This window comes from Schistocerca piceifrons, chromosome X (genome assembly GCF_021461385.2).
Source record: "Schistocerca piceifrons isolate TAMUIC-IGC-003096 chromosome X, iqSchPice1.1, whole genome shotgun sequence".
Classification (NCBI taxonomy): Eukaryota; Metazoa; Arthropoda; class Insecta; order Orthoptera; family Acrididae; genus Schistocerca; species Schistocerca piceifrons.
In genome coordinates this window covers 788,002,948-788,027,282 of record NC_060149.1, presented here as the reverse complement: position 1 = coordinate 788,027,282, position 24,335 = coordinate 788,002,948, and the positions used below count along the sequence as shown (strand labels likewise).

At 44.7% G+C, this 24,335-nt stretch overlaps 1 protein-coding gene across 2 annotated transcripts in view; it reads left to right on the top strand.

Annotated features, from left to right (window-relative positions):
* The window catches only part of LOC124722875 (ankyrin-3-like), an 898,463-nt gene that overhangs the window by 285,429 nt on the left and 588,699 nt on the right, over positions 1-24,335 (top strand). For both annotated transcript variants that reach the window (XM_047248010.1, XM_047248011.1), the window contains 2 exons: positions 8,157-8,320; positions 16,329-16,484. In XM_047248010.1, the coding sequence (XP_047103966.1) occupies positions 8,157-8,320; positions 16,329-16,484 (320 nt within the window). The remainder of the gene's footprint in view (positions 1-8,156; positions 8,321-16,328; positions 16,485-24,335) is intronic.

The window sequence follows — 24,335 nt, the reverse complement described above, 5'->3', positions numbered from 1 at the left end:
TTGTTTTATAGCATAAGTGTTATGACAGTATGCTGTTTAAAGGCAACGGCGCATCGTAGATTCATCACATACACGTCACTCTTGGTATGATTTGTTATAATGAAATGTCAGTTAACGACCCACCGGCGGTAAAAACCTTGAGAGGATCATAAAATAACAGACACTGTTGTTGAATGTTGTATGTGTTCACCGTGGTCCAGAGTATACCAGTGAACACCCATTTCCTTAAATAATCGAACTCGCTAATATAAAACAGCTTAAAACTTGTGATTACTTTACAGATGAGTTACTGTGTTTAATATTTGGCTTTAAGCATGTAAGCGATGTAAAGTTTAGAAAAGGTTTGAAATTATGTTTAAAGTGTGTTGGAAATCGCTAAGTGCTCTAATTACCAAACACTGGATGAGAATAGTTTAGGTAACTTGCGCTCCGCTTTTAATCAAAAGCTAGTTTTTCACGCATCTCACTGTCTATGACTACATATTTGTTGAATTATGTGTCATACAATTATACAGGGTAATTTTTTCCGCCGTGTACAAAATCTAGGGATTGACCGATGAGAGAATACGGAACAAAAAAGGCCTGATGAACGTATGTCCGGAAATGCATGGTTTCCATGCTAGAGGCCATTTATTCAATCATACTTTGTTGCAGAGACTGCACAATGCAGCCACAGTTAAAGCATGCATGGTTTTCTCCTAGAGGGTGGAACTGTTCCTCATAACGCCATGCCCTAGAGCCCTCTCCTGCCACAGTAATTGGTAACGTTGTGTCCGATTCAATTCTCTTGCTGACTCACATTGTAGTGGATGTGGTACAGTGTTATACACAATGGTTCTGTATTCGAATCGAGAGCTTGCCGGTATGATGTTTACTTATGGAATGGCAAATGGCAACGGGCGGCAGGCAGCAAGGTTGTGTCAGGGGACCTATCCCCGCCGACAATAGCCACAGCATTCAATGTTTGCAACAGTGTTTCGCTATTTGTCTGGAACAGGGTCGTTTCAGGAAGCAAGAAATCATGATGGACGCGCCCGAAACGTTCGGACACCAGGCTGGGAAGAAAATGTTGTTAACACTATGGAAGGCGACCGCTGTGTCAGTGCCAGGCAGTTGGCCCGCCAGTACAGGGTAAGCCAGGCGACCGTGTGGAACATTCTTCATGACAATTGTGGTGTCACCGCCAGACACCACACTTGCTAGGTGGTAGCTTTTAAATCGGCCGCGGTCCGCTAGTATACGTCGGACCCGCGTGTCGCCACTATCAGTCATTGCACACCGAGCGCCGCCACACGGCAGGTCTAGAGAGACTCCCTAGCACTCGCCCCAGTTGTACAGCCGACTTTGCTAGCAATGGTTCACTGTCTACATACGCTCTCATTTGCCGAGACGATAGTTAGCATAGTCTTCAGCTACGTCATTTGCTACGACCTAGCAAGGTGCCCTATTCAGTAATTAGAATGAATTCTGAACAGACAATATTGTGAATCATGTACCGTCAAGAGCGACGTTCATCATGAATGGATTAAAGTTAAGTGTCAAACTAATTACGTCCGCTTTCTGAATTCTAATTCCTTGTCATGTTCCAGACATCACGTCAGTATAGTTCTTCCAACCTCACGCCAGCCTGCGTGAGCTAAAACGCGTGCATTTCGGCCTCCTCTAGTAACACGGTGTTGGCTCTTCTGCCAACACAACAATTATTACCCTTGTCACTTACAGCGTGCGCAGGGCTTACTAGCGACAGACTTTCCACATCGAGAGCAGTTTTATCACTGATTTCTTCACCAGGAAACCACGACTCTGGGATTTGTATCACCCATCCTGTTCGCAGATGAGGCCACCTTTACGTGGAGTGATATCTTCAACTTTCATAACAGTCATCTGTGGGATAGTATGCAGAACCCCAGTGGTATGGTGACAGCGAATCATCAGCATCGGTGCAGCCGGAATGTGTGAGCCTGGACGATTGGCGACCGAATTTTGCGACCAACCTTCCTTCCATGTGGCCTAACAGGCCGGAACTGTCGGCGTTTCTTGCGGCTGGCTTTGCCTCCCCTGCTGGAAGAAGCGCCATTGATGATTCGAGGGGTTATGTGGCTGCTACATAATGGTGCTCTAGCCCACTTCACCGTTGCCGTCCGGATGCAGCTCTATCGTGTCTTTCCTGATCGATGGATCTGATGAGGTGGACCATTTGCATGGCCTGCTCGTTCACCAGATTTCAACCCGTGCGATTTCTGGTTATGGAGCCATTTCAAAAGTATCGTGCATGCAGAGCGTGCATGTGGAGACTGGAGCAGCGTATTCATGCTGCCTTTGACACTGTTCGGATACAGCCTGGCCGATGTGGACTACGGCGCTCATACGCATGCGTTGAGGCACATTAAAACCATTTTCAGCACATACTGTGACTGCGACTACACGCTGCAGCGCGTATTAGACCGCAGTCTCTGTGACAATGTATTATTGAATAAATGGGCTCTAGCATGGAAACCATGCATTTTCGGACGAAAGTTCACTAAACCTTTTTTGTTCCGTATCCTCTCATCGATCAATCCCCTGAGTTCGTACACGATGGAAAAAATCACCCTGTATAATTTTGCAGTACATTTGGTAGTATATGTCGATACTGTCTGAAAAATGCGTTGCGAATAGTATTTTTAGTAAAAGAAATAACAATATAAAACGACATGCCTGATGCGGCAGTCTTAACTGCATTAACAGTGAAAATGCAGCAACGATAAAAATTTTACCTTTCATCATTCTGTTGTGAGAAAAGGTGTGAAATTGCATGATAAAATATTGCAACCCACCAAGTGCTCTCATTCGCAGATGCTGGAAGAATAAAATCTTCGTATTTGCGTGTAGTGATTTACGCTGCCGCAAGATGTATGTACTGTTGCTAGCTGCAATTCTTGTCACATAAACGTAATATTATACCTGTTAATGAGTAAATTATGACGGCATTTTAAATTTTCGCGGTTCGGTCAATAATTATGCAAAATATTGAAATCAAATATTTGTTGCTCGTGGAAACCTGCAACTTGTTCCAGGTCCCGGAACAGTTGCATAGTAATATAGATTCTCCAATATTCGGTGTTATTCACATAGAAAAGCGGTCTATCTCAGGAATGAGTTTGTTCAGTTTTGTGGCTTAAGTCTGATTAATGAACGAAAGATAAAATTGCTGCTAGTGGAAAGAGAACCAATGACATTTCTATTCTTACTTGTCACAAATACACTACTGTCCATTAAAATTGCTACACCACGAAGAGGACGTGCTACAGACGAGAAATTTAACCGACAGGAAGAGGATGCTGTCATATGTAAATGATTAGCTTTTCAGAGCATTCACATAGTGTTGGCGCCGGTGGCGACACCTACAACGTGCTGACACGAGCAAAGTTTCCAACCTATTTCCAATACACAGACAGCAGTTGACCGTCGTTGCTGGTAAAACGTTGTTGTGATGCCTCATGTAAGGGGGAGAAATGCGTACCATCACGTTTCCGACTTTGATAAAGGTCGGATTGTAGCCTATCGCGATTGCGGTTTATCGTATCGCGACATTGGCGGTCGATTTGGTCGAGATCCAGTGACTGTTAGCAGAATATGGAAACGGTGGGTTCGGGAGGGTAATACGGAACGCCGTGCTGGATCCCAACGGCCTCGTATCACTAGCAGTCGAGATGACAGGCATCTTATCCGCATGACTGTAACGGATCGTGCAGCCACGTCTCGATCCATGAGTCAACAGATGGGGACGTTTGCAAGACAACAACCCTCTGCACGAACAGTTCGACGACGTTTCCAGCAGCAGGGACTATCAGCTCGGAGACCATGGCTGCGGTTACCCTTGACGCTGCATCACAGACAGGAGCGCCTGCGATGGTGTACTCAACGACGTACCTGGGTGCACGAATGGCAAAACGTAATTTTTTCGGATGAGTCCAAGTTCTGTTTGTAGCATAATGATGGTCGCATCCGTGTTTGGCGGCATCACGGCGAACGCACATTGGAAGCGTGTATTCGTCATCGCCATATTGACGTATCACCCGGCGTGATGGTATGGGGTGCCATTGGTTACACGTCTCGGTCACCTCTTGTTCGCATTGACGGCACTTAGAACAGTGGACGTTACATTTCAGATGTGTTACGACCCGTGGCTCTAACCTTCAGTCGATCCCTGCGAAACCCTACATTTCAGCAGGATAATGCACGACCACACGTTGCAGGTCCTGTATGGGCTTTTCTGGATACAGAAAATGTTCGACTGCTGCCCTGGCCAGCACATTCTCTAGATCTCTCACCAACTGAAAACGTCTGGGCAATGGTGGCCGAGCAACTGGCTCGTCACAATACGCCAGTCACTACTCTTGATGAACTGTGGTATCGTGTTGAAGCTGCATGGGCAGCTGTACCTGTACACGCCATCCAAGCTCTGTTTGACTTAATGCCCAGGCGTATCAAGGCCGTTATTACGGCCTGAGGTGGTTGTTCTGGGTAGTGACTTACCAGGATCTATGCGACCCAAATTGCGTGAAAATGTAAGCACATGTCAGTTCTAGTATAATATATTTGTCCAATGAATACCCGTTTATCATCTGCATTTCCTCTTGGTGTAGCAATTTTAAAGGCCAGTAGTGTACTTAATTGTGGAATCTCAGAAAAACCTGCGTGCTTCATCACAGGTTAATTAGGTGCACCTCCAACCCCAGTGGCAGGCGTTACAAGCGAGACGTTGTGCATGACGGTGTGGTTTATTGTAAGAGCAAGTATCCTAGAAGAGAAAATGAACATATACTTCGTACGCAAAAAAGGCACGAAGGTAAAACTGGAGAGAAACGATCAGGTACAGAGTCTCAATAGACGTTCTTGCAACCACCTGGAACAGAATAGGGGAAAGGCGAAGTAACAGTGCTTCACATAAAAATAAGGTAGCTTGTGAAAATTAGTTGCACATCTTCGGATTATTTTACACCAGATTTTCACGCGCACGTGTGATTGGGGCGTACCAATATGGTTTGACATACAGTAACATAGATCACTTTTCTAGTGTGGGGAAACAGTCACACTGGAGAGCAGTAGCGAAGAGGTAAAAAAAAGATTAGAGATCGTTGAACACTGTGAAATAATATTCGTTAAAGAAACCGGAAAAAAGTTTAAATATAGTTTGCTCTTCAGAATTAGATTTTCACTCTGCAACGGAGTGTACGCTGATATGAAACTTTCCCTTAATATTGTCAATCGTTCCCTAACACTCCCTGTGAAACACTCAACAACCTCTGGTTTTTTCAGTTCATCCAGGTCCCACCTCTTTAAATTCTTAACTTTTTGAAATTTCATCAGTTTTAATCTACCGTTCACAACCAATAAATTGTGACCAGAATGAGATTGTCACTCTTCAGTGGAGTGTGTGCTGATATGAAACTTCCTAGCAGAGTAAAACTGTGTGCCGGACCGAGACTCGAAATCGGGACCTTTGCCTTTCCCGGGTAAGTGCTCTACCATTTGAGCTACCCAAGCACGACTCACGCCCCGTCCTCACAGCTTTACTTCTGCCAGTACCTCGTCTCCTACCTTCCAAACTTAACAGAAGCTCTCCTGCGAACCAGAAGCAAAGCTGGGAGGACGGGGCGTGAGTCGTGCTTGGGTAGCTCAGATGATAGAGCACTTGCCCGTGAAAGGATTGGATTGTTTTGGGGGAAGAGACCAAACAACGAGGTCATCAGTCTCATCGGATTAGGTAAGGACGGGGAAGGAAGTCGGCCGTGCCCTTTCAAAGGAACCATCCCGGCATTTTCCTGGAGTAATTTAGGGAAGTCACGGAAAACCTAAATCAGGACGGCCGGACACGGGATTGAACCGTCGTCCTCCCAAATGCGAGTCCAGTGTGCTAGCCACTGCGCCACCTCGCTCGGTTTGCACGCGAAGGACAAAGGTCCCGAGTTCGAGTCTCGGTCCGGCACACAGTTTTAATCTGCTAGGAAGTTTCATATCAGCACACACTCCACTGAAGAGTGAAAATCTCATTCTGGCCACAATTTATTGGTTGTGAACGGTAGATTAAAACTGATGAAATTTCAAAAAGTTAAGAATTTAAAGAGGTGGGACCTGGATGAACTGAAAAAACCAGAGGTTGTTGAGTGTTTCACAGGGAGTGTTAGGGAACGATTGACAATATTAAGGGAAAGGAATGTAGTAGAAGAAGAATGGGTAGCTTTGAGAGATGAAATAGTGAGGCAGCATAGGATGTGGGAACACGTGAGGCATTACTGATCTTACGACTTCTCATAAAAGATAGGTTAACGAAAGGCAAACCTACGTTTATAGTATTTGTAGACTTAGGGAAAGCTTTTGACAATGTTGACTGAAACACTCTCTTTGAAATTCTGAGCAGGGGTAAAATACAGGGAGCGAAAGGCTATTTACAGCTTGTACTTAAACCAGACGTCAATTTTAAGAGTTGGCTCTGAGCACTATGGGACTCAACATCTTAGGTCATAAGTCCCCTAGAACTTAGAACTACTTAAACCTAACTAACCTAAGGACATCACACACACCCATGCCCGAAGCAGGATTCGAACCTGCGACCGTAGCAGTCCCGCGGTTCCGGACTGCAGCGCCAGAACCGCACGGCCACCGCGGCCGGCTATAAGAGTTGAGGGGCATGAAAGGGAAGCAGTGATTGAGAAGAGAGTGAGCCTATCCCCGATGTTATTCAGTCTGTACATTGAGCAAGCAGTAAAGGAAAAAAAAGAAAAAAGAAAAATTTGGAGTAGAATTAAAATCCAGTGAGAAGAAATAAAAACGTTGAGGTTTACCGATGACTTAGTAATTCTCTCAGAGCAGTCGAACAGAATGGACAGGCTCTTGAAAGGAGGATATAAGATGAACAGCAACAAAAGCAAAACAAGACTAATGAAATGTAGGCGAATTAAATCAGATGATTCTGAGGAATCAGATTAGGAAACTTGTCACTTAAAGTAGTAGATGAATTTTGCTATTTGGGCAACAAAATAGCTGATGACGGCAGAAGTAGAGAGGATATAAAATTTAGACCGGTAATGGCGAGAAATGCGTTTCTGAAAAAGAGAAATTTGTTAACATCAAGTATATACATTTAAGTGTCAGGAAGTCTTTTCTGGAAGTATTTTTATGGGGTGTAGCCATGCATGGAAGTGAAACATGGATGATAAATAGTTTAAACAAGAGACTAGAAGCTTTTGAAATGTGAGGGTACAGAATAATGCCGAAGATTACATGGGTAACTAATGAAGAGGTACTGAATAGAATCGGGAGCAAACAAATTTGTGGCCCAGCCTGACCTGAAGAACGTATCGGTTGGTAAGACATCAAGGGATCACCAATTTAGCACCGGAGGGAAGCTTGGGGGTAGGGGGATGGGGTAAAAATCGTGGAGGGAAACAAAGAGATGAATACAGTAAGCAGATTCAGAAGGATGTAGAATGACTAGTTACCCGGTGATGAAGAGGCTTGCACAGGATAAAGTAGCATGGAGAGCTGCAGCAGACCAGTCTTTGGACTCAATACCACAACAACAATGTGTAAAGGCTAATGTCAGGAACTATTGTAAGGATTGTTATACTACAGCGAGCGCGCCGCCGACGAATGAGCGGCGTTGTTAGCGGGTTACTAGACGCCGCAGCATGCTGGCATGTTCCATGTGCTGCTTTATGAGGAAGTAGTACCACCTAAGCAAAGTCATCCATCCGTAGGTATTTTGTGTTATTGTATTACTTAAGTTAGGAAAACTAACTGTGTTGGGAGCAGACAGTCGCCACAAAAAATGACACCAAGGTATCTTTATTCCACACTCAATCGATTTCGTAAGTGTTCTGGTTCAGAACTAAGTATTCACCAATTTCTGAAAAAAATTGTATTCTCGATTATGAATGCATATCTCTCGCCTTCAACATATAACCTTAATTATTAACACTAAAAATCTGACAAGGGTTTCGAGATGTTAAAGATGTGTATTTAGTGCCACAGTTTCTAACTGTATAAGGTATTGCACTGTTAACCCATACGATTAAAAAGTATGACCGTTTTCTGCTCAATGTAGAATCCTGTAATGTTTACAAAACTGTTGACCCACACAAATCTAATCCTGAAAAAATTACTGATTCCAGCTGGTCAAGAGGAAGTTGTGAAACTGCTTGTAACAAATGGTGCTGCAGTCAATGTGCAGTCGCAGAATGGATTCACTCCGCTCTACATGGCAGCTCAAGAAAATCACGACAACGTCGTCCGGTATCTGCTCGCTAATGGCGCCAACCAGAGTTTGGCGACAGAGGTAATATCGTAACTCCATAATGCTTTGCATTGTTAGAAACTGGCTATGAACATTTCTTGGTGCGAAGTTATTCATAAATATCTTACAGAAACGAATTATAGCTGTAGTTGAAATGATATCGAAAATTAGAAATTGTCAGATTGAAAACTCTGCTGGTTCATCAATTAATCCACATGTACCAGTAGTGTTCTATAGATTCCCTCCTGAAGGAAATCCTTCAGGGATGTCGGAGGAGTCAAGTTATGCACTAAAGCACTGAAGCGCCCACTGCTAATAACAACAGTGCTAATCGACAGTCACGGACGCTCACAATATTATTACTAATCCATAAATGTGATTGTGAACAGTAGATTTTACTTGAAAAACATTTGAGGCTCACAGTCGAAACACACGGTACAAAAGAAAATAAAAAATTTATTTGTGATTCGAATAATTTGTGTACTCATATTTTCATACCGTCCACTTTTGGTAGCACAAAACAAACTTTTTGCAAATGCCCAAAAAAGTTTCGCCATTTGAGAGATCAAAGAGTTTATCTTTACATCACTGAGAAACGAACTGGCACTCGACGTGGTGGACACCAAACACAAAATCAGGTACCGGTAACTTGTCAAATACATGCTAAACGAGTTTCAAATTGTCTGTATTTTGGGTATGGCAGTGTAAGACACGTACTTCAGCAAAGCTGCACGAAATCATTTGCTTTAAGTTTTTTGATGTGGCTGAACTGGAATGATACTATTCTACGGACTGTTGCTCGAACTCAGTACTTGTGTAAGGTCTCTATGAATCCGCACCAGGGACATTTTTTTATTGTTTTCATATTTACGCGTTCTCTGAAACCGTAAGTGGAGGTGCTAGATGTGGCAACTCCACACATCTCTAGCAATGGAACACGGTACTATGAGCGCATGAAATGGCTATCACGCTTTAATTTCAACAAAATTAACACTGACCTTCAGCAGCTCTGTTCCCATGTTGAGTGAGAAATGTAATAAATGACCAAAGTTCAAATTGGCAGAATTACTGAATTTCATGTTCATTGTAGCTCACTGCACTGAGAGACAAATAAAACAAACTAGTGATAGTATAAAAGTCACCTATTGGGTGGATTTGCATAAATGCTTATTTAGTAGGGTCTAATCATTATTATGAATCATACTGTAGTAACTAAGCAATATACAAAACCGATTCGAGTAACACAACTATAGCCTTATTCACAAACCTCTGAACAACAATAGAAATAAACCTCTCGTGAGTGCACGTGTAACAAAAGAATCATAAAGGAGGTGCTATATAGCTGATACACAGAACAAGTGATGTGAGCAGTACAGACCAAAAGAACATGGTGAGAGTGAGTCAGCACTGTTGCGCCCGTATGTACACGCGAGTGACAGGACAGCATGTGCGTGCTTCCTACAGGTGGCCTCTAGCAACACCGACTCAAAGGAAGGCCTCGGCGCTTGTTCGTGACGTCACGTCAGCTAGGCACGACGAACGCCAGGTCTGTTGCAGGCATACTCATAATGGTGGTGTCTCCCTCTCTGACACAGGAAAATGTGAAACTATTGGAGGTAGTTGACCAACACACATTGTTCTGAGAGATTTCTGCAATCAATTAATTGTGCAATTCATTACACTTCTTAACAAATAGTGTACTCTTGAACTTAAGTTTCCACCTGTTTTAAGGATTGACATACAAAAACAACTTCATGGTCCAGCAGCAACAGAATTCGTGCTTCTTTACCTTATTTGTAACTCTGAGGAAGTTACGTTTGTATCTTTAGGTACCTTGGTTAACTATGGGATGAGGAGCACTGAATGTTAATGAAGTAGCTTGCGATTGTACACGTTGGGGGAGCGGGTGGGGGACAGAAGAAGAGGCAAAAAAGAGATACTTGTTTTATCAAATAAATTTTTTTTAATCTTATAAAGTTTCTCCTTTCAGTTGCAAGAGGGGAATATTTATCTTTTCTAATGTGCATGTAAAAAATTCAGCAGTATTTTCGATGTATGAAGCTATTTTGTTTCCTGTTTAGAATTCCTTTCGTTGAAACCGACTGTAAACTAATGACTGGCAACAGTGGGACATTTACACATGTAAATTAGTTCATATTTCCAGTGACGATGTCAAACGAAAGTAAATAAATAAATAGAAGAAACGAGTTCATTGTAAGGGGGTTGGGGTAAGTTTAGATAACTAAATGGATCAAGTAAATATGGTTACTTGAATGTAAAATTTCCGAAGCTTGCAATGGGGCAAAAGCATCTTCTCATATTGATCTACGTTTGTTTCGACAGGATTCAGTAATACAGAACTATGATCTTCATTTGTAGCTTTACGATAGTAAGAAAACCTTTCATCTAAATAAAACTGCAGAATCCAAAACAATACCAAACATTTTGTCCAAAAATAAGAGATTTATAGTGATAAGCACGCCCAGGCGTTTCTGCCTGCGACAGACCTGGCGTTCGCCGTGCCTAGCTGACGTGACGTCACCAACAAGCGCCGAGGCCTTCCTTTGAGTCGTTGTTGCCCCTAGTGGCTGGCCTGCACTCGTACAGTTGAGTAAACAAGCATGGCGACACTACACTCTGCTTGACGACAGAAGCGGGGAGGAGGGTGCCGTTGCCATCTCTGCGTCATCGGCAGGCAGGTGAGAGTGCAAAGGAGATGGGGCTGGACCCACCGGCGATGATGGCTGAAGTGATGATGGCGAGGTGGCCGGTTGAGGTGGCCCAACCAGAACAGCAGGCTGTAGCGACAGACGTGAGGCTGGAGATGGACCAGCACCCAGTGCTGGGAAGCGGGAATCCCAGGACGTCACACGTGAAGGAGGCAGCCAATGGGGCAGGGACACCTCCAGAGCAGACAACGACGGGCTCGAGGCAGAGGGTGGTGGGGCGGGCTACGGCAATGTGGTCCACATCTGAAAACTGGTAGCTTCCAGTGGCAAGTGAGGTCACAGCTGATCAAAATGACGTACCACCAGCGCTTCAAGCCTTACAAACATCACAGAGACGGCGTCCCTGGAGCGGAAAACAGTAGCCGGTATCCACTCGGGCCAGTGACCGAACCCTCGAGCCCACACCGTCGAAATAGCCAGACGAACCTGTGTGCAGAAGGTGCGGCGCGAGCTGTAGAAGGTGGAGAAGAGTGCGAGGCTGCCAGCATGAAGCAACTCAGCTGGGCTCCGCTCCTTCCTAGGCGTGAAGAGATAGGTGCTCGGGAAATGGAGAAGATGCCATCCAGCGAAGAATCCACAACAAACTTTTTCATTTGGCACTTGCACATACGCTGTAGTCATTTTGCCTCGCCATTTGATTGAGGGTGGAAGGGCGGAGCCATAACGTGATGAATGTCGTGACGGGAACAAAACAATTGAAAAGTGTGAGAAATGAACTGGGGCCCATTATCGTAATCTAAGGTACGAGGCAACCCCTCAGTAGGAAAGCCCTCAACAGCATACGAACGGTGACCACAGCCGACATCGACGCACACCAGAGGATGTAAGGGAACTGGTAAAATGTTCCGCAACCGAGAAACAATAGAAATCGTGAAGGGACGGCTGTGTTTCCATGGCTGGCGTGGAGCGGACCAGGGAGACAGAGACGCCCTTGGAGTTGCCTGTTGCCGTCACACTGCTCACAAGTTGCGACAAAACGGACAATTTAACCATCAGTCCCTGGCCAAAAAACATGTCTCCTAGCTAACAGTTTAGTGGTGCAGAAACTCCCCAATGGCCCTGGAGAAGAAGGCATAGAACCTCACACTATAATACAGTGGGAATGACTACTCTGGGAGAGAGGTCTTCCGTGGACACCAGCTAAACACCATCAGAAACGGAGAAGCGTAAGGAAAAATAGTTGTACTGGTGGTCCGAAGCCCAACCTGGTGGTTTATCTGACCAGCCGTGCTGAAAAAACCGAACTGTATGGAGGAGAACCAGTTCAGTGGCAATGTCAGCTGCTGTGCGTGAGCTCGTAATTAGGAAGCCGTCAGCCGTGAACTGTATTTCAGTATCAAGATGGCAGCAAAGCAATTTTTCAGGATCACAGTCTAGGTCAGGACCCATAAGGAAGGCGGAACAAGACGTCCACATTGGCATCTTTAGACATATTTGGACATGGATTTCGTAATTGTAGCGAGACAAGAACAGCGCCCAGCGTTGTAGGTGGTGTGCTGCTTTGACAGGCAAGGGAGTATGAGGATTACACAAGGAAACCAAGAATTTATGGTCAGTAATAAGGTGAAACTTGGAGCCATACAAAAAACATGAAATTTCTGGAAAGCATAGACCACGGCAAGAGCCTCTTTTTCCACCTGTGAGTAACGTTGCTGGGCCGGAGTGAGAGATTTAGAGGCGAAAGCGAAAGGTTATTCAGCGCCGTCGGCATGTTGGTGCACTTGGACCGCGCCAAGGCTGTGAGGCGTCAGCCGCCAAAACTATGTGGTGGTCCAGAGAGGACGTAGCTAAAGAAGGGACCAAGAGTAGTTCGGATTTCAAAATTTGAAAAGCACGTTCGCAATTCAGGCTGCAGCAAAAAGGTACATTCTTGCATAACAAGACATGTAGCAAGTGGGCCAATGTATTTGTCCCTGGCAGGAAATTATGGTAGAGGCCATCTCCCCTAGGAAGGCCTGAAGATCCTTCGTGGACAAGAGACGACGCATAGATGTAACAGCAGAGATGTGCTCTGGCAGAGGGTAAACCCCATCCCGCAAGACCTCGAACCCCAAATAAACGACAGAACGTTGAAGAAAACTGAGATTTCGCTAGGTTACATCATAAGCCTGTGGACTGTAAGACAGAAAATGAAGTGTGCAAATTTTTCAAGTGATCAGCTATGGAGGGGCCTGTGACAACAATATCATCCAGATAATTCATGCAAACAGGGACAGGCATACCGGTAATCATTTGCTCTAAAAATCGTTGGAAAGTAGCAAGGGTGCTAGCCATACCAAAAGAAAGGTGCAAATATTGATAGAGACAAAAAGGAGTATTTGGACAGGCATACCGGTAATCATTTGCTCTACAAATCGTTGGAAAGTAGCAAGGGTGCTAGCCATACCAAAAGAAAGGTGCAAATATTGATAGAGACAAAAAGGAGTATTTGGAACCAGAACTTGCTGAAACTCTTCGTCCATGAGGACCTGCAGATACGCTTCAGGCAAATCAATTTTAGAAAAGTACTGGCCACCAGATACTTTCATCACAAGTTCCTCCTGATATGGGAGAGGATAAGTATCCACAATTGATTGTGCATTGACAGTAGTACTGAAGTCACCACAGAGGCGAAGTTTCCCTGACGACTTCTGAACTACAACCAGCATAGACGACCAATTACTCGCCATAATAGGTTACACCATCTCTAGAGACTGAAGTCTTTCCAATTCCACTTCCACTTGGTCTTTCATGGCGACAGGAATAGGACGCGCATGACAAAAACAAGACCAAGCTGTGGATTTAAAAAATGTTCAGAAAAACTGGTATAACTCCCTGTACCTTCAGAAAACTCCTCACACAGTGTTTTCAATTGAGAATAAGGTACCTCATCAGACACAAAGTGAACTGCTTCGGGCATAGAAAATCCAAATGCCTGAAATGCGTCCATCCCGAACTAGTTCTCAACACTGGTTTCAGCAACCACCAAAACTGTAATGGAACGAAGCACTGACTCGCAAGAGGCAGATGCCATAAATTGTCCCAACAGCATAATGTTCTGTGTGTTATAACTGACCAGCTTCCACATGACCGGTATCAATGGCGGCGAGCGTAAACTCACATAGTTTGAGAATTCAGTAGTGTCACTGCAGCACCTGCGTTGACCTGTATCCAGAGCACCCATGTCCATGTTCTGAGCAACCGTTGGCAAACGACACACGTATGTGATGGACCTTTCTCCTGGCAAGCGTTACAAGTAGCCCACTGCTTAGGGTACGCCGAACTTTCTAGCTGGGCAAAACAGAAAGGACAGGACAGAAACTGAGAACAATGACGCTACCGCTGTGGTGCTGCTCACAACTACTTTGGCTGGCCTTGATCTACTCAACACTGGGTCCCCATGTTTACTGCTGCTTGCTAGTGCAAGCTGTCTCTTGTCCTAGTGGGCATATCTTGCTACACTACTGCCACATCACCCCACACTTCAATTTGGTTACCCACTGTCAGAGAAACTTCAAAAGATTGTGTTCGTCACAAAACTTGAGCCAACAGGGGTTTTTCACAGAATAAATCTTTCTAGCACACTTCCTTGTATGGAGCTCAACAGATAATTGTGTCGTGCACCATAGTGTCTGCAAAAGAATCATTATGGGCATCAATAACAAATTGACACTTATGGCTAAGGCCATGAAGTTCAGTTGCCCAGGCCCTGTGTGACTGACTTAGTTTCATGCAGCATTGGTTGAATTCAATTCACGCCACTATGACATGCATTCATTTATGATGATAATTGAATGATAAACTGCATATGTGTTCAAAAGAAAGAGCTGTCAATTCTTGTAAATGGGCAAGCTAACACAGTAACTGCTACACTGTAGGTGAAATCCATGAGAGGAATAACACTTTGGACACATTAGAGTCTGTCACACTGAAAGCCAAAAAATGTTGTCTGAGTATTTTTTCATAACCTTCCCAATCCTTGGCTGAATCGTCATATCGAGGAAAAGTTTGTGGATAGACTAGTGGAAGAGTACCCTGTCTGTCAATGGAAGCTGACAAAGTGGTCACTGCCAAAGTTAGCTGATGAAACCACATTTAAAGACTGCACATGAGGAAACTGTTCCAAACTCATCACCAGTCATGTAGTAACCAAGTATTTTGAAACCAGTCAAAGTAATGCAGATATGGCTTTATTCACAAATCTCTGAATAATAATGGAAATGAGTCTCTCATGACTTCACGTGTAACAAGACAAAAGAATCATACAGAAGCCACATCATAAAATAAGTCTCTCATGACTTCACATGTAACAAGACAAAAGAATCATACAGAAGCCACATCATAAGCGATACACAAAACGACTGATGTAAGCAGTACAAACTAAAAAAACATGAGAGTGACTCAATGCTGCTTTGTGTATATAAAGGCATGGGTTGCTGGTAAATGATGCAACAGAGACCTTGCCATGCGCACGTTTCCTGCAGGCAGCCTCTAGTGGTTGATTTAGGTACACACAAGCGGCAACATTACGCGACACAACATTACAGGACACGGCACATACTATGTCATGGTTATGAAATGCGCATCATACAGTATGTACTTGGTATTACAAGTGCAAGATAGTATCTCACTTTCAATACAAATGACCTCTTCATTGATCTGAAGATGCAAATAATTCAGTGCCCTTGTTAATTTTTTCCCTAAAGTAGAGTTATAGCTGGTACCATTGTTATGTATGATGTAAGAGGCAGCTAAAAAGAGCTTCTTGCTTTCATCATATAAATTTCTCATACAGCATATGCAAATGTACAGTGTTTGCTCTGAGACAGTGGGGTAGTCATGTAATTAGAAGTATCAGAAAATCAGAGTAAGGTGGAAACCATGAAATATGCAAACACTTTTCTTAGAAGAGTAATTAATGAATGTCCTTCCAGAGAAATTTAGTGCTGATTGAAACATATAAATAGCTACTGTCCTCCTTTCAACACTTTCCAGTTGTAAAATGTAGTAACTTGAGGCATATATTTTATTCAGGTGTCTTTTCATTTCCATCTATTCTATTTCTCCTGACCCCAAACTAAAATGATTATTTTCGGTTCTTCCTAATCTCCCAGCATATTAGCTGCTTGATTTTCATGTTTTGTATGCATTTTTGTGCTAATTGTTGTGTTATCTCAAATATTAGTCACTGAATAATTTGATTATGCAGTCACCTTTACTATTTGCAGTTATAATAAAAATGTTATACAACACAAAAGTCATCAGCTAAGCAGCTAATCTTCCATTCATGGACAGAACTTGGCTGCATGTAAGTTACACTGAAATTATAAAATTTTGTACAGGATGGGTTCACACCACTGGCTGTGGCCATGCAACAGGGTCACGACAAGGTTGTTGCAGTATTACTTGAAAATGACACAAGAGGCAAAGTGCGTCTGCCTGCTTTGCACATTGCTGCCAAAAAGGATGACTGCAAAGCAGCAGCCTTGTTGCTACAGGTGAGTTAACTTTCCCAATTAAGATTTTTTATGCATCTATTGATTTAGTTCCATTATAAATGTGCTCTAAATGACTTACTGTGAAATTTTGTTTGATTATAACTGCATTTATTGGCAGAGTATGAACTAAAGAAAAACAATTTATTTTTTGCATGAAAGAAAGGAAAATACTTTTAACCAAGTAAAGCTATGGATAATGAAGTAAAATATACTGATGAGCCAAAACATTATACCTCTTCCTTAATAGTATGTTTGTCCATCTATGGAACACAATACAGCAGTAGTTTTGCATGGCATGGTTTCAGCTAGTCTTTGGTAGATTTTCAGAGGCATGTGGGCCAAGATATGCGTGCACATGTCATATAATTCCCATAAATTATGGACTGGTCACTTGCAGGCATGGAGGTGAGCTCTCTAGCATCTCAGATGTGTTCATTCAGGTTCAGATTGGCCAAATTCAGTGGACAAGACATCAGTCTGAGTTCACCACCACACTCCTCCAACCACTAAAAGCCTGGCTGTGTGATATGGATAATTATCCTTCTGGAAGATGCCATCACCCTCGGTGAAGGCATCAAGCATGAAGGGATGCAGGTGGTGTCCACAAAAATGTGCGTGTAGACCACAACTGTCATGGTGCATTAGATTACTATCACAAGTACTGTGATACCATAATAGTGCCACCACCAGTGTGTGTCCATGGCATGGCGCCAGCTTCAAGCAGCCATTTGCCTGGACAATGGTTTATCCAGATGTGAACATCAACCTAGTGTAACAAGAAATGTGATACATCTGACCAAGCAACAACTTTCCATTGATCCCCACTTCAATCTCAATGAGTCTGTACCCACTGCAATCATAATAGACTTTTATCATCTTGTCAACATGGGAACTTGTGATGGTCACCTGGTGTGGATCATAATGTTCAACAATGTGCACTAAACAGCAGGCTTGGAAACACTTTTGACTGCACCTGCATTGAACATTGACATCAGATCGGTCACAGATTTCTCCTTATAAAGCTTTACAGAATGGTCAATCCTCCAACTCCCATGTTTTCTTATGAGACATGAACGTTCAACATTTGTTGCCTACTTGTGGTTTTGCCTGTACATCCCCCATGTGATTGTGGTTACATCATCCTTCAACCATTTTCCCCAGATACTGATGACAGTAGCAAATGAGCAACTGACCAGTTTGAATTATTCCAAGTGGCTTGTTCCCAGGTGCCAAGCCAGTCTGCCATTTCTCAGATTACCTTATGTCAGTGGATTTCCCCATTTGTAACTCTTATTGTCACTAGAATGATTTTCCATTCTTTTCTGCTACACTTATACACTTCCTTACCGTGTAATGTGTCTGCAGTGCACCAGCAGCATTTGTTCTCGCAGTGAGTAGTGATCATTATATTTTGACTCATTAATGTAATTGAAAAGTAGAAGTGAAGGGAAGAACACCACCAAAGAGTGCAGTAAATGAGAAAAACATTGGACATTGGAAGTGGATGATACATTAAAGTGTATGACAGAGTGCAGCGAAAATAGAAGATAGAAGACTCTAATGCCGAAATTGGCAGAAATTAGACAAAGTGTTTTGTGAAGTGAAAACACGAGGAAATTGAATGATGATAAAAAATGGTTCAAATGGCTCTGAGCACTATGGGACTCAACATCTGAGGTCATCAGTCGCCTAGAACTTAGAACTACTTAAACCTAACTAACCTAAAGACATCTCACACATCAATGCACGAGGCAGGATTCGAACCTGCGACCATAGCGGTCGCATGTTTCCAGAGTGTAGCTCCTAGAACTGCTCAGCCAGTCCGGCCGGCGAGTGATGATATGTTTGATGAAGTTTTCTTAGAAGACAGTGACAGAGATGGAGCAGATACAGAAATACATCCAAAAAAATCATGTAAATATAAAAATTTCTTTGTTCAAAGATATTTATTCAGTGCAACAAAAAGTCATAGACTAATAGACAAAAATTCTCAAATGAATGGTCAGTATGGATCACACACTTTTACTTGCCCCTGAGAAGATGATGCTGGAGGGGAAGCTTGCAATCAGCTTGTAGCACATTGGCTGCTGAGACATGCCCCACCTCCTTTTCCCAGAGCAGCCAGCTTACAGGTTATAAAAGGAGTGGATGTGTAATAGGTTAACGAGTCACAGAGGTAACATGAAAGTTGATCACGCCTCGCTACGAGGACCAGGTATAACCCTCTTCCTTCTCTTCTGTAAATCACATTAACAATCACACAGTGGAAACTCCAGGTAGGATATCAACAACGTAGGAAGAGACAGATTGCTACTTACTGAAAAGATGACACATTAAGTTGCAGACAGGCACAATTAAAAGGAACTTACACTTAAGCTTTTGGCTGCAGCCTTTGTCAGAAAAAAAGAGAAACGCACACGATTCATTTACACAACCAAGCACACCTCACACACACATAACCACCAAACTCTGGCAGCTCTGGCCAGAATGCAATTATCGCAAGAGGTGGAATCAGCAGTCTCAAGGGGATGGTGAAGGGGAAGGGATAGCACTGTATGGGTGGGGGGAGAAAGGAGCACTGTCCGACAGAGTGTCCAGAGATTGGAATGACAACAGGTACAACATCAGGTTGTTGCGGGGCAGGGAGGTGGGGAAAATGAAGCAAAAGGGAGCAGAGTGGTGAAAGATGGGTGGGTGAGTTGACAGTGTGTGGCAAACAAAGAGGGTGGGAGACAAGAGTGGGGAGGAGGTGATAGGACAGAGAAGGTGGGAACTGTTCAGTGGAGGGTGTGAGGCAGTATGTTTCGTAGGTTGATGCTGAGATAATTATGGAAGCAGACACTGTGTTGTAAGGATAACATCCATGTGCACAGTTCAGAAAAGTTGGTGATGGAAGGGAGGACCCAGATGGTTCAGGCAGTGAAGCAGCCATTGAAATCAAGCATTTATGTTCGGCAGCATATTGTGCCACAGGGTGATCTACTTTGCTCTTGGCCACAGTTTCGTGGTGGCTGTTCATCGTGATGGACAGCTCATTGACACTCGTACCAATATAAAAAGCAGTGCAATGATTGCAGCACAGTTGGTAAATGACATGGCTGTTTTCACAGGTAGCGATAGGATAAGCCTATGCCAGGTCTGGAATAGGGAGTTCTGGAAAGATGGATTAGGCTAGGCTTGCACCTGAGTCTTCAAGTGATATGGTCATTGTGGCAAGGGGGATGAGATTAGGAGTGATGTAGAGGTGTACAAGGATGTTGTGGAAGCTGAGTGGTTGATGCAGCACCACATTAGGAGGGATGGGAAGCATCTCCAGTAGGATGTCCCTCATTTCAGTCCATGATGAGAGGTAATTAGGCCCCCTGTGGAGCATTCCAGACATCATCTCAATAAGTAATTGAACCTGCTGACCTCCCACTGCCACCTCAGGACACCAGTTTCCAACCCCTATCCTACCCACAATGTTCCTCCTTGTCCTCCTCCCACAGCATCTAAACCTAACCTATCCAACCTTTTCATCTTGCCATATCCCCCAAAAGTCCTACCAACACTCCACCAAATCCAGAGCCAAAACATTCTTCTAACACTGTCGTTAACCTTTTTGCCAAAATCCTCTGGTCCATAGAAGTTTCAGTCCTATCCAAAGGCCTCACCTTTAGTCCTACACTCAAATTTAGCCATGCTGGACTTGGCAAACACCTACTCTCCTTCTCCTGATCCCTGCAATGGAACACTTCTTTGCTGCCAATCCCCCAACAAATGCCAACCTGCCTCTCCCAGTTCATACCACTTTCCAGCCATGATCCTCTGCCCTCCAAACTAGCCATCTGCTGGTCACCTTCCAGAAATTCCTTACCTCCAATTTAGCCTCACCATCCTTCCTCGGGTCCCTTCCTCAGAATACCAACCTTTAAGCAGAAGGAAGAATAGCCATACACAACCTCATAACAAATCCTGACCTAATCATCATACAGTCAGACAAAGGTTTCACCAGGGACCACAGTGACTATCTGGCAGAAGACCTCAGCATATTATATGACTCCTCCACATGTAAACTCTTCCAGATGATCTCAGGCCAGAAGTCTGACACAACCTCCAATCCCTGCTTAAGGCCTTAAGCCCTTCCTACAGCCTCTCCCCTGAATCCATTTCCCTCCACATCCCAATGACAGCCCACCCACCCACCTTCTACGTGCTTCCCAAAATCTAAAAACCCGACAATCCTAGACCCCCTGTTGTGGCTGGTTATTGTGCCTCCACTGAAAGAATTTTGGCCCTCATTGACCAACACATCCAACGAATTGCTCGTAATCTAGCCTCCAACAAAGATACCAACCGCTTCCTTCACCGAGTCTCCACCATCTCCATCCCTTTATCTCCTGGATCCCTACTCATCACTGTTCATACCACCTCCCTATACACCAATTTCCCTCATGCCCATGTTCTTACTGCTATTGAACACTACCTTTTCCAATGTCCTTCAGACTCCACATTTACTACCTCATTCCTCATACAACTCACTAACATTATCCTAACCCACAACTACCTCTCCTTCGAAGGGAAGGTGTGCAAACAAATCTGTGGCACAGCCACGGCACCCTCCTGTGCCAATCTGCTGAAGGGGTCTTCAAGAGGAGGCCTTTCTAGCAACCCAAGCGTCAGAGCTCTAGTCTGTTTCAGGTTCATTGACAATATATTCATGATTTGGATTCAGGGCCAAGACACCCCATATTCATTCCTTCACAACCTCAACAGCTTCCCTCCCATCTGCTCCACCTGGTCCTCCTCAACCCAGCATGTCACGTTCCTAAATATTGACCTCCTCTTCTCTTATGGCTCCATTAAGACCTTTATCCACATTAAACCCATCAACCACTGACTGTGCCTGTGTTTAAACAACTGTCATCCCTTTTACACCAAAAAATCCCTCCCATACTGCACGGCCAGCCAGGCATGATATATTTGCAGTGATAATAACTCCCTTGCTCATTATGTTGACAGTATCACCAAGGCCTTCACAGACAGGCACTGTCCCCCAGACCTAGTTCATGACCAGATCTCCTGTACCAATTCTCCTCACATCCCCAATCCTCCCACTACCCCCAAGAGCCAGCCACAAAGGAGTGCCCACTTAATCACTCAGTACCAACCCGGAATGGAACAACCAACCACGTTCTTCACCATGGCTTTCATTACCTATCATAATTCCCTGAGACGAAGGACATCATACCCAAGGTCCTTCCCATCCCTCCTTAAACAGTTTTCCATCAACCAACCAACCTCCACAACTTCCTAGTCCATCCCTATGCCACTCCCAATCCCAAACCCATGCCACAAAGGTCATATCCCTGTGGAAGACCCAGGGGCAAGACCTGCCCAATCCACCCAGCCAGTTCGTCCTATTCCAGTCCTGTCATAAGTTTATACTACTCCATCAGGAGCCGGGCCACTTGTGAAAGCAGCTATGTCATTTACCAACTCTGCTGCAATCATTGCACAGCTTTTTCTATTGGTATGACTACCAACCAGCTGTCCACCAGGATGAACAGACACTGCCAAACTGTGGTCAAGAGGAAAACAGACCACTTTGTGGCACATCATGCAGCTGAACGTAAAATGCTTGATTTCAATTGCTGCTTCACTGCCCGAGCCATCTCGCGTCTCTCCTCCACCATCAGCTTTTCTGAACTGCACAGATAGGAGTTATCCTTACAACACAGTCTCCACTCCCATAATTATCCTGGACTCAACCTACAAAACATACTGTCCCCACACCCTCTACCCAATGTTTCCACCCTCTCTGTCCTATCACCTCTCGCCCCCCACCCTCTTTGTTTACTGCCCTCTGCCCATGCACCAACCCATCTTTCTTCATGCCTCTTCTTTTTTGCTCCATTTTTGCCACCTCCCTGTCCCACAAAAACCTGATGCTGTGCCTGTTGGCATTCTCGTCCATGCATACTGCATCAGACAGCACTTCTCTCTCCCCCCACCCATACACTGCTATCCCTTCCTTTTCCCCACCCCCTCCACATTGCTGCTTCCATTCCACATGATAGTTGTATTCTGCTCCAAGCTGCTGGAGTTTGCAGTCATGTTTGTGTGAGGTGTGCTTGATTGTGTGAATGAATGGTGTGTGTCTCTCTTTCTTTTTCTGATGAAAGCTGTGGCCGAAATATTATATATAAGTGTCTTTTAATTGTGTCTGTCTGCATCTTAACATGTCATCTTTACAGTAAGTAGCAATCTATCTTTCCCTACACTGTTGATTTTAACGATTACTACCCGTAAGACCACAAACTATATTCACAATGGATGCTTATTGTTATGGCACACAATACTTTTATATAGTTAACATTGGCAGCAACTGTAAACATTCCAGAGTGGCACAAAGTCAGGTGACTTCCACCGATCACAGAGGGGCAAAGTAAAAGTGCACAATTAGTATGCATCACACCTGATGGTGGTGTATAGTAGAGAAACTCAAATTATAAACCGTAAAAACAGTTTTAAGGCAAGAGTAGCTTTTTTTACTAGTAAAACTTATTTCAGCTCTCCATATAGGTAATGTCAGCTGGACCATGATCACCAAAGCAACTATGCACCCACCACTTTTAAGTTTCTTCCTGAATAATTGACAACTAATATGTCAAATTCTTAAATAAACTTTGAACCTCACATACATACACTCCTGGAAATGGAAAAAAGAACACATTGACACCGGTGTGTCAGACCCACCATACTTGCTCCGGACACTGCGAGAGGGCTGTACAAGCAATGATCACACGCACGGCACAGCGGACACACCAGGAACCGTGGTGTTGGCCGTCGAATGGCGCTAGCTGCGCAGCATTTGTGCACCGCCGCCGTCAGTGTCAGCCAGTTTGCCGTGGCATACGGAGCTCCATCGCAGTCTTTAACACTGGTAGCATGCCGCGACAGCGTGGACGTGAACCGTATGTGCAGTTGACGGACTTTGAGCGAGGGCGTATAGTGGGCATGCGGGAGGCCGGGTGGACGTACCGCCGAATTGCTCAACACGTGGGGCGTGAGGTCTCCACAGTACATCGATGTTGTCGCCAGTGGTCGGCGGAAGGTGCACGTGCCCGTCGACCTGGGACCGGACCGCAGCGACGCACGGATGCACGCCAAGACCGTAGGATCCTACGCAGTGCCGTAGGGGACCGCACCGCCACTTCCCAGCAAATTAGGGACACTGTTGCTCCTGGGGTATCGGCGAGGACGATTCACAACCGTCTCCATGAAGCTGGGCTACGGTCCCGCACACCGTTAGGCCGTCTTCCGCTCACGCCCCAACATCGTGCAGCCCGCCTCCAGTGGTGTCGCGACAGGCGTGAATGGAGGGACGAATGGAGACGTGTCGTCTTCAGCGATGAGAGTCGCTTCTGCCTTGGTGCCAATGATGGTCGTATGCGTGTTTGGCGCCGTGCAAGTGAGCGCCACAATCAGGACTGCATACGACCGAGGCACATAGGGCCAACACCCGGCATCATGGTGTGGGGAGCGATCTCCTACACTGGCCGTACACCACTGGTGATCGTCGAGGGGACACTGAATAGTGCACGGTACATCCAAACCGTCATCGAACCCATCGTTCTACCATTCCTAGACCGGCAAGGGAACTTGCTGTTCCAACAGGACAATGCACGTCCGCATGTATCCCGTGCCACCCAACGTGCTCTAGAAGGTGTAAGTCAACTACCCTGGCCAGCAAGATCTCTGGATCTGTCCCCCATTGAGCATGTTTGGGACTGGATGAAGCGTCGTCTCACGCGGTCTGCACGTCCAGCACGAACGCTGGTCCAACTGAGGCGCCAGGTGGAAATGGCA